At 40.8% G+C, this 11,638-nt stretch overlaps 1 protein-coding gene across 1 annotated transcript; it reads left to right on the top strand.

Annotated features, from left to right (window-relative positions):
- The first annotated feature begins 215 nt into the window (after positions 1–215).
- Positions 216–11,507, top strand: dbpb (D site albumin promoter binding protein b). The gene is made up of 5 exons (XM_056763411.1): positions 216–1,175; positions 1,437–1,684; positions 4,333–4,788; positions 6,696–6,949; positions 9,408–11,507. The coding sequence occupies exons 2-5, from the start codon at positions 1,492–1,494 to the stop codon at positions 9,621–9,623; spliced, it is 1,119 nt and encodes a 372-aa protein (XP_056619389.1). The 5' UTR covers positions 216–1,175; positions 1,437–1,491; the 3' UTR covers positions 9,624–11,507.
- The last annotated feature ends 131 nt before the right edge of the window (positions 11,508–11,638 follow it).

Below are 11,638 nucleotides of genomic sequence, written 5' to 3'. Positions count from 1 at the left end.
TGTGCGCCTGGATTCACGCTGTTTCTGAATTCTCACGCGGCCGTAGCATCGGTGGGATCTGTGGGCGGAGCGCTATTCTCAACAGTAGCCAGTAGCGGCGCGAGAAGGGAGGAGTTTGCCTTTTGCTCAGCCAATCGCTGCGATGTATACGCCAAGCTCAGGCGCGTCTCCGCGTGCGAGCACCATGTGCCCTGGAGAGCGCGTCTGTTTCAGAGAGTCAACGTGTAGTAGATGTGTCTTCTAGTCTCATGCTCACGTTTCCCGCGGATTACTACTGAAGTGAAAAAGTGTGCTCAATCGCTTGACATTTTTCCACAGCAAATGGGCAACTTTCTGATAATTATGGAGACCAGAAAAAGGAGGACATAAACGCAATCTTGTTTTAAAAAGTAAATTATTGTTTTAAAAAGGAAATTCGTATTGTTATGTTATACTTTAGATGGTCTTTAAAACATTGAAACTGTTTTCTGGCAAACGAGTGACAACACGTGCGTGCTGTTGTTTGTTTGTTGCGGGACACAAGTGTCATCGGGAAAGCTGGGAATGAAAGTATCGACCGATTTGTTTTTAATCAGTGCTGTCCACCCCAGAGAAGCGTGCCTGTCACGAGGAGGTGTGTCTTATTTAATATGAAACGGTGACGCCCGCTGTGCCGACTTCGCGCTTCTGCCCGTGGGGGTGTGACGTCACGTGAGTGGCCCGTGTTCGTTCCAGCTGAGCGAAAGCCCGGACGGCTCGAGCTCAGAGCGTGCGGCAACACACACGGATGAACAGGAGGAGGTTACCACATGGGGAAAAGCGAGTGACCGAATAAAAAATAATAACGACAGCATCCAGCCAATAGCACTACGCAGCCGAAATTGACTCTTTTGTTAATTGTGAGACGACGCAAGTTTCTTTGCTCCGTTATTATTCGTGCACGGACTATTGAAGTTATTGTTTGCGCCACTGGATTTTTATTAGTACACATTTGTACATTCGCAGTTGTTGTCTACTGGGATTGTTGAATCCTGTTCATTTGTTTTTGTTGAACGGTGGACTTAGTTTTAAAGTTCCACCGAAGCTCCCGAGACTTTCTGGAGATGTTGGGAATGCATATTTGTATCTACACGACGAGTCTACAGTCAGATGCATTCAGAATGGCACACTTCAAATAAAGTCTTTCTTTACTAAAGGTAATTTTACTTGAATGTATGTTTATGTAATGTAAAATGCATTAGCGCACGTGAGCCGTAGGTCTTTCCTACTGTGTAACAAACAGTGACGATGAACACTTATGTTGTATTTAAATGTATGTTAACTCTTATAGAACTAAGAACATTTTCCTTAATGCAATACATTCCGTATTGTTATGTTGGGCAAAGTGTTAATGTCTTTCCTGTATTGCTGTTTCCACTTTGAATCGTCATGTGATTGATCCAACGGTCGTTCATTAGTATTGAACCATCCAAGCATCTACCTGTCACTGGAGTTAAATCCGACGGACGTTGAATGATGGCCAGGCCACTTTCACAGATCCTTCCCCCGGACCTGCCCTCTGCTGGAGCGAGCCCCCAGTTCGGTAACAGTAGCCAGGCAGGAGGCTCGATTGGAGGTGGGCACAACTCCACCGCAAACTTAAAGTCTCTCCTGCAACTTCCCGTGAAGGCTGACCAGCGCGTGAAAGACTGTTGTGAAATGAAGGGTGAGAAAAACACACCTGACAAGAACTCTATGTCTCAACATTTCTGTTTTATGCTTTATGCTCGTGTTCTTTCAACAAGTCTAAATGTCATGTTAATAGTCAGCAGTCAGGTTAGTTTCATTATTACTGTGTTTTTATTTGTAACTGTGTAAAATGGTGATGTGTAATTCCATAACATACCAATGAGACAGGACATCACATGGGACTTAGATGAAGAGATAAACAGGGCTGGGCCATTCAGCCTCTTAGCTCACATCCCAGGTACTTTAAGGTCATCTTTTGGCTAAGCCATTCTGTTTACAGGCCTGTGCAATGCTTTTCAAGCTCACCCACACCAACAGATTTCTTTCCACTGCTTGTCAATACAATATTGTGAATGTCATACAAGCTCGTATGTATTGCCATAATGTAGTTACATAGTTTTACTCTAAACTGTTTATACAACATTATTACAAACTGACTCAATAGTTAATGGAGTAAAGTAATAGGCTGACTAATTTGTAGGGATGCACAATATATTAGTGGTATCACAATTGGCCGTTTTTAATGTTATCAGTATGGGCCCGATAATAAATCTGGCCAAAATATAAAAGGCGATAATTTAATAATTTATTAATAATTAATAATAATAATAATAATAAAGGCGATAAATTATTAAAATAATTTCCTCTGGTTGAAGCACTTTAGGTGCACACACAGTATTCTTTCTGTCGTGATAATTTAATAGGTTTGATGACAGCATGAATGTGTGAATCATAGGAACAAAAACAGACGGGAAATTGCTGTTTGAAGAATTTCTGTCTTGAGACCTGTTAGACATGTAGATGGTGCCGTTGAGCTTTTGGGATGCCAGGGTCGGCAGACTTATTTCCAGTCGAATAGCACTCTATAAGAAAAAGGAGGATTATATGGTTGTTTTTTTATATAAAAAAAGAAGAAAGTAATATATTAGTGATATGACAGATCCTCTTTCCATTGCTGAGCACTTCGTTAAGCCAAATCAGCTAGAAATTAGTCTGCCGACTCTGGTGTAGCAAAAGCTTACCAGCGCCATCTTTTGCAACTAGCCTATTAAGAACACGATGATTTTATCAATTATTTTTTCATTTAATAAACACTTTATCAGAAAAGTTTAAAGGTTAAAGAATTAGTGTAAAGTGGTATGAAGCCTGAGTAATTGATTTTCGAGGAAAAAATAAATAAATGTTACCTTGTTTCTGCAGTCAATGTTTTAAAATAGAAGCAGTTGTCCACTTTTTGCCTTTTGTTTCAGGCTTCGAAAAAAAATATTATTATTAAGATACTGAACATAGGCTAATATATCGGTTATTGGCTTCCAATGTAAAAAAATGATCCGTTATTGTTATCTGCCAAAATTAAAATATCGGTGAATCCCTATTCTCTACTAATAAGTCTGGGGAAAATTTTATATTTATGTGTAAATGGCATGTAGATGCTGTTGTTTATCATTATGACCATGTAAAACAATAATGCAGTTACTTTGGACACTGATAGTGTTATATATGACATATGATTCAACAACAGCCCTCTTACTCGAGTAGTTCTCTAGTTATTATCTAAGTGAACATCTGATAGTATCAACATGTATATTAAGCTAGATGAAAACACTAATAAAACAGACATCACAGTTACATGATTGTTTTTATGCACGGTCAGTAAAACAGAATTTCTCCGAAATGTTCCTCTTTATTCTGTCTTTACTGGCTTCCACACCAATGCACTGTAAAATGCTTGATTTAGCCCAACTTGTGTTATTGTAAGATTGTAGACCCCACCCTTGAGTCTCTCAAAACCCAAAATGTTTTAAAACAGAAACATACAGAATTCAGTTTCAAAACGTACATTCAAGCAACTGCTGATGGTTGTTTTTCACTTTATCTTGTTGCACATTCATATTTGACTATATTTTATCTTAATCGGTGGCACTACATTATAGCTATTCACATGTGTTGCTATTCGCGAGTGTTGGCATTGCAGAGGTAGTTCTCCCAAAGGGATGTGAAAGTTGCAGTGGAAGTGTTATTTTGTTCCTTACTAAGGATGATCAAATAAGCTGAGAACCATCACAAGATCAGAAATGAAATATAGCCTCTCCTAAAGTCCGGAAAATGGGTCCCAAGGAAATCAAATGATATGGGGGTATTCTTTTTGTGTCTTATGGATCAGAACAAGAGTATAGACTTTTTAAGATAAGCATGGGTTTTAAAGTTAATCTTCCTTTAAATTGTATGATAAATGACAGCATTTTGTAATATTGTTGGCTGTTAAATTCACCATGAAATCAAAAATCAGTATGTTTAATGGAATATTGCAATGATTTTAAAATGTTTTTTATAAATGATGTATCCATTAAAAATGAATGTGCTGTCATAATCTTTAATCAAAAACATTAACCTCCCTCCCTCTAAACGACACCTCTTCTTTGCATGACTTATGTCTCGGTCTGGTGGTGGGACTTTATCGACTGTCCAATGGCAAGGCCTCCCATTTCCAACGACCCAATCAATTACCAAAGGACTAAATCAATTCATGCCCTACATTTTTTCCCACACCACTGCAACTTCCGTTTTATGCCGACTTTAATTTGCATTATAATAAATTGTATCTTTTTCTCTTTTTTTATTTAGGTAAGGACAGGTTGGATATTAACGAAGACTCTCTTGGTCGCGGTCCTCCGCGCAACGGCTGCAGCAATGGACTAGTTGCTGACAGCAACGGAGCAGGCACGGGCAGTTTCTCTATCCACAACAACAATTCCTTCCTGGGCCCGTTGCTATGGGAACGAACATTGCCATGTGACGGCGGTCTGTTCCAGTTGCAGTACATGGATCTCGAAGAGTTTCTGACGGAGAACGGCATGAGCAGTATGCACAGCACCTCCAACTCCACCTCCGCTCAGATACCATCCCAGAGCTCTCAGTCTGCCATCCCTAACCAGGGCTCCCAGTGCCTCCCCACCTCTCCCCCACACTGCTCCTCTTCCTCCTCACCGTCATCAGCCACCGCTTCCTCCTCGCCATCGCTGCTCGGGCTGGACATGCACACGCCGCAAGGCATGATGGGAGCTGCAGACTGCTTGCACAGTGAGTTTGTTTTTGTAGCTCAGAGAATGACGTGTGTTAGATGAAGAAAAAGTACACGGTGTCCAGTTGGCACCACATGAGGTGTACACGGTTCAAGCACCTTCCTTATTCTGTTCCCAAAATTTCCCTAGAACATCTGCTTGTGTGCGAGTTAAGTACCAGACTCTCTCTTGGGTGTGTGTTGCTGTAGTTTCAGATTATTAATTGCGTGGGTGTGAATGTTGTTGTGACTGAATAGATGCTAATGGTGTGTGTGTGCACGTCGCTGTACTTGGTGTGTTTAGAGCTTTCGGCATTTTTGGGGAGTGAGTGTTACGGGGCGTGCGACAATAGTTTTTTGTAAACAGATGCGAATCATGTTTTAGAGATATTTGAACATTGTGCACGTTTCTTATCCAAAATGTTAGGATTGTGTGTTTGTGTGAGGCGTGGGTAGTATAAAAGGTGAGTTGGGGATTTGCATTTGTGTCTTTGTATACCTTTGTTGTTTGTAAAGAATGGGACGGGTTTGAAATGTACATAAAGAAATTGTGATGTTTGCATGGCTGACTTACAGCAGGGGGAAAGAAGAGACGTTCATAAATAGAGAGACTAGCAAGTCAAAAGAGAGCAAAATATTTTTTTATATAGCCGAGAATGAAACTGAAAGGTTGGTAAGTAAACAGTGAGAGAATAAAGTATGGAGACACAGGTGAGCCAAACCAAAGAATGAAAGGGAGAGAAAGCATGTGTGTGATTGCGCTGGCATGTTTTTAAATCTCTTCCTCTTCTCACACGCTTGGTCCATGTGCGCACACACCGTCACGTGCGGAGGCTCACACAGGCAGAGTGAGAGCGGGGACAGGGGAGGAGCTGTGTGTGGGGAGTGTGTGTGTGAGTGCAAGAGAGGGAGAGATTGAAAGATTGAGATGGAATGACTCTGTGTGGCTTGATACTGTACTTCCGATTAGACATTTGTTTACATTTCTGGAGTAGCTGTGAAGGGAGGTATAGACAGACAAACAGAGAGAGACAGATAGAGAGAGATCAAAAAGGCTATTGGTGTGTATTTCGTATGTGATTGCAAAGCACAATGCAACACAATCATCACATCAAAAATGTGCACAGATTTTATATATTATATTACAATAAACATGCATGTGGCCACTGGGGTAGTTGACTTAACCAATGTGTCTATTTTGTGTGTCTGGCACTGTGCCAGGCAAGATAAAAGAAGCATTAAACTGATGTGCCTAACAGTCTGTATAGGAATGCTTCTGTATAGGATATGTGTGGGAGGACTCTGCGAGCGATGTTTTGTAAGGGCTAATGTGTATGGGGGTATATATATGTGTGCGTAGGACTCAAGTCTATATAATTTCCATGCAGGTCCTGGTATGAGTGTATGTGGTTGTTTTTTGTGGTTGTTTAATGTCAGCGTGCCAGTGGGATATTAGATCTATATTTTTGCTTTCTATGATTCCTTTAACTGTGACGGCTCAATTGAGAATAAGGCTAAGAACAGCAAGGTGATGGGTTCGTCTCCCTACACGGATAAACATGTATAGCCGTTTGCACTCCCTATACATAAGCCTCTTTGGATAGTAGCATGTGCCAGATTAATTTAAATGTAATGTATCAATGTTAGGCTTTTGATACTTTTGTCTGTTTCTATATTCGTAGGAGATGTTAAATCTTATTTAAATGATATTATGTAAGGGATGAAACAAATGTATAAAATAAAACCACTAACAGCGTACTAGTTCTTATTTTTAAAATCACAGAATTTGGGGAAAACAAGATTTTTTTTGATTTGGGGTCATACTGTCCTCTTGTGGCCACTTTGGGTACTGTTTTAAGACATTCTTAAATAAAATATACATAAGTAACTTGATTTAACCAAGGTGTCGCCTTCTTTCTGTATTCAGGCACACCACCAGGTAGTTTGGAGCCGACGCACTCACCTCACTCCACCACCTGTCCACCACTCCCTTCTTCGCCCATCATCAACAACAACAACAACAACTTGCCCTTTGACCCTGACCCAGCAGACGTTGCACTGTCAAGTGTGCCTGGACAGGAAGCCTTTGACCCCCGCAGGCATTGCTTCAGCGAGGAAGAGCTCAAACCTCAGCCCATGATTAAAAAGGCTCGTAAGATGCTGGTCCCTAACGACCTGAAGGTGAGAACTCCACCACAAACATGCAGTATCACGTTATAGTCACAACAATATAATTATTACACAATAAACACAGAAAATTACTTTCTCATAATGGTGACACATAATGTAGTTTCTGACTAATTAAATACTGGTGGAACATGTTCATTTAATCCTGCTAATTGTATTGTTATTTATAAACTTTTGCATGTGCCTCTTTACATAACATGAACATGTGAACTGTTTGGCTCATAGATCTAATGACGCATTGTTGTGCAGATATGTGTTTTTAAAGATAGTCCACACGAAAATATTTTTTTTGTCATGAATTACTCATCATCAAGTTTTTCAAAATCTGTATACAATTCTTTGTTTTGATGAACACAGTTTAAGATATTTGGAAGAATGTAGGAAAACAAACAGTTCTAGAGCACTTTTTACCAGTATTGTCATTTTGGTAGCAACTTTGGTAGAAGGCATTAACAAAAGCTTTATGAGAAAACTATATTGAGCATTTTTGCGTCAGTAGAAGAGAGTTCAATCCACATATTTTTATGCCCATCATGGGATGTAACATAAAAAATGTGTATGGAAATACCAGGATGCACACAAATTCTAAACAGTTGTGTAAGAGTTCAATAATATTTTATTTATTAAGAATAAATGTGCAAAAACTTAGATGGTAACACCTTTACAAAATCAATCTCTAATTCGCATCAAAAAAATGTGATGCTGCCTAACTGATCGGCAAAACAGGACTAACAAGCAGGATATTCCAATTTTAAATTCATAACTTTGGATGGAAACACAGACAACAGTTTAAAAGGACCCATTAGACATAGGGTCGGGTTTATTACATGCATAGTTTTAATATTATGAAGCAACAGAGTTTTATAAAGCATGTAAGATTTTTTCTGACGTTTTCACATTTGATTTCATTGGGGAATGGGTGGTATCTTAGCTTGTGTGATCATATCTAAATATTGAGGCAGATGTCTTGGAAACTCTGATTCCCAAATATCAGATCAAATTTTGTATAAAGGGCACAGCAGTCAAATTGAATCACAGTGTAGAGACCTCTCCTCTGAGAGAAAATGATTTGAATACTTGAACAGGAAGCAACATTCCTTTATGATGTTGTATTTGTCGTTCAATGTAAGCTTTGCAGCGACGAGACGAGACAACGGAGACGGGAGCCTTTGGAGCGACCGGAAAGAGAGAGGGGAGAGAGGAAAAAAAAAAATCCGGTTCCCCGACATGCTGCCGCTCGTTCCTCAGCCAGCCGGAGTACTCTCCTTCGCGGTGCCTTGCGGTGGCCCTGGGGCTTCGGTGGACGGCTCGACCGTCCGCCCCCTGGCGGCCGGCGGTGGCTCCTCCTTTATCCGGGAGTCGGGGCGGGTTCCCCGTCCCCTGTTCCTCCCCCTTGGGCGGACGGACGCAGGCTCCGGCCTCTGGCAGGCGGTGGCTCACCCGCACTTCCGCCCCCTGCTCCTCCCCCTCGGGGGACGGACACAGGCTCCGGCCTCTGGCGGACGGCGGCAACCCCCCCGCTCCCACTTGGACGAAAGCCACCCCACCTCGACCCAGGGGCGCGGCAGCAAAGGTCGCCGTTCCACCGAAGTTTTGACGGTGGCCGCACCGTGCACTTCCGTTTCCCCAGAGCCACCGCTTCGGGCAGCCACTGGCGGACGCCCTTCGTCCGCGCTGCCCGAACTCTCCGGCACCGCGAGGCCACTCGGCGGCGAGGACTCTCCGACAGCATGTCTCTCCTTCCTCCCGGGTTTCGGCACCAATGTAACAAATCTCAATAAAAGGGAAGAAAGGAGGCGGGAACCGGCAAACATTTAAACATTTAATAAAGTAATATAACAGCCGGCGGCCCCTCACGGACGACCGCCGGCGAACAAAACATAATATAAATACAAACATAACATAAGTTCGGGCCCGGTCCTCTCTCTTCGACGGTCCGGTCGCTCGTTCCTTTTATGCTCCCATCTCCTACGTGATTCGAGCCCGGTGTGCGCACAGCTGGCGCTAATTCACAATTACTCACCGGACTCGAACCACGGTCTCGCCCCGCCTACTCTACTACAATCTTACTGCTGCTTATTACTCTTGACAGAGTAGTGTGAACCACAGCCCTGTGTCTGTCACTTGTGACAGCCACTAAACCACAGCAAACTTTGTGTGTAGTCCTAAACGAACCATAGGCCTTCTAATAGGCTCAAAGACATTTCTCACTGGAATGTCATTCACAGCTGTGAAGGCGACAGCTGTGACTACTGAGACTACTGTACACATTCATTCACTCACTCACACACCAATACACAACTCCCAGACACGGATGCTGTTTGCAAAATTCTACACCTGTGATTGTGGCTTTATTAGAGATCTTATATAAACAACATTTTCTAATTTAATCTTTGTGTAATAGGAACTGTTTGTTATAACCTCTGTTTTTCTTTTTCTGTGTTTCCTCAAGGACGATAAGTACTGGAGTCGACGTTGCAAGAACAACGAGGCCGCGAAGCGTTCACGCGATGCCCGTCGACTGAAGGAGAACCAGATCTCAGTGCGTGCCGCTTTCCTTGAGCGTGAGAACGCTGCACTCAGACAGGAAGTAGCTGACATGCGCAAAGAGCTCGGCCGATGCCGGAACATCTTGAACAAATACGAGAGCCACCATTTGGATCAGTAAGAAGGAAAGGAGGAGAGGAAGAAAAGATCTGTAGAATATGAGATGATAGACAGAGAATGCAAAGAACGTTTATATGATGACTCTGCTAAAGACAGAGGATGCAGAGAACTGCGGCAAATATATGGAATTGATGTATAAAGATGGCACAAGACCTGAGGTTTTAGACTGGAGTGAGAGAGATTGTCATCTCTCTCAAATTTTTGTTTTCTGTAAGGTACAATGGCAATGATTTTAATTATGAAGAGTTGTATATTTTTATACGATAGAAATATGATTCAAGGGAAAAGGAACATTTAGACATTTTTGTATATTTTCTATGTCTTTGAGGTGGGTTTTATGCAGAAACAGAGTGAAAGAGCGAACTGGTAGAGGTTTTACTTGTAATATAATGTTAGAAACAATCAGCACTTGGTTGAGGTATTAGCTCGTGAATCCGAGCAAAAATGGGCAATTTGAGTTTTAGAAAATAACTTTCTAGAGATATTAGCTGTAAAATAATGAGACTATATGAATTTGTATAGAAATGTTGTTAATATACCTTTATTCAAGCACTTATGTTGTGATTAACCTGATTTAGCAGAGATGGTGGACAACCATGGAGGACAATGACAGGTGCATCTCAACTCTTTGGACAAACCATTTTCTACTGCTGCCATTTTTTATACTCAAAGAAAAACTGAGCATATATTGGTAGTCAGAAACATGAAGACTTGCATTAATTACAACACATTTTATTGGCATTTTTCTTATGTGAGGTGAATAGGTTTTTTTCTCTTTGGTATCTTTCATCTAGATGTACTCTGACTCATGGTAACACAAAAAAATCAAACAACCAGGAGCCATCTGAGTGCCAGCAGCACAATGTGCGTCGTAACATCTCACGTGAACTTGCGGAGGCTGTTCTTGCTGTGCAAAAACAACATTTCGACCTCTCTGGATTGAAAAAATGGGCTCTTGTCTTATTGTATAGAATGATTTTTGTATTGGATGTACAGGAATTTGCATTTCAAAACCGGTTGATATGCATACAATAGTATGTTGCATTTTTGATGGTTTGCACCTGTATATGCAAACTTATTCAAGCCAATGAGCTGTCTCACTTGTATTGGAATGATTTTGAATTTTTATCTGTATTGGAATTATTTTTAATCTGATCACTAAAATCAGTGAAATTCCTTTTTAAAGTCTTTTTCAAGGTTTGTTTTGTGGCTCTTTATTTTTCCGGTCACTCCTGATTGTTTCCTTAATGACCATTACATTGCATATTATGAATTGTTATTATTATGATATTGACTTATTGCTCTGGTCATTATTACTGTTACAAATACGATGATTGAATTATTTCTTTTGTTGTTTATGTTCCTTAATATTGTATACTTTTAATGTTCCTTTAAAAGAGAATACAAAGTCTCTTGTAAAGATTTTGTCACTTCCTGTTTATTGCATTCATTGTCAACACCAGCTGTAGTGTTGCTATGATAGGCAGGTCAATTTGTATATCTGAGGAACACTTGAAAGAACTTGCGCTTGTCAATCAAGAACTTTGATTTCCCCCCAAGTAAATTATTTTTTTGCAGAACAGAGGCCCTTCATACATTTACTTGTTTTCGCTGTTTTTGTGCGTTTAGGTATTTGGGCAAATTCCTTTTTGCTCCTTAACCTGACAACTTTTTTCTCATCAGTGAGAGTATACTCATGTAGACGAATCACTTTCTGCACTTTCACATGTGGATGACTCTTGTGTTGTGACTCTTTGTTTTTTTTTTTTATGTACAAATGTCCTAATGCATCAGTGTACCAGCACTGCACCTAGCCAAAGTAATGCAGGGGAATGTAGTCTTTTTCTCCAAGACCGCAAATAAACAATTGTCCTTACTCACTAAACATAAAAAGCTGGTTATTTTCTGTCATGCATACTACGCACTTTATTTTAAATGTATTTATTAGTAAACATGTGCTTGATAGTGCCAGCCTGGAAGATGCTTGTTCTTGAATTTTACTTGGCATGAAAAAAA

The sequence above is a fragment of the Triplophysa dalaica genome, chromosome 12 (genome assembly GCF_015846415.1).
Source record: "Triplophysa dalaica isolate WHDGS20190420 chromosome 12, ASM1584641v1, whole genome shotgun sequence".
NCBI classification, from domain to species: domain Eukaryota; kingdom Metazoa; phylum Chordata; class Actinopteri; order Cypriniformes; family Nemacheilidae; genus Triplophysa; species Triplophysa dalaica.
Note: the sequence above shows the minus strand (reverse complement) of the source record. Positions and strands in the feature narration are given on the sequence as shown.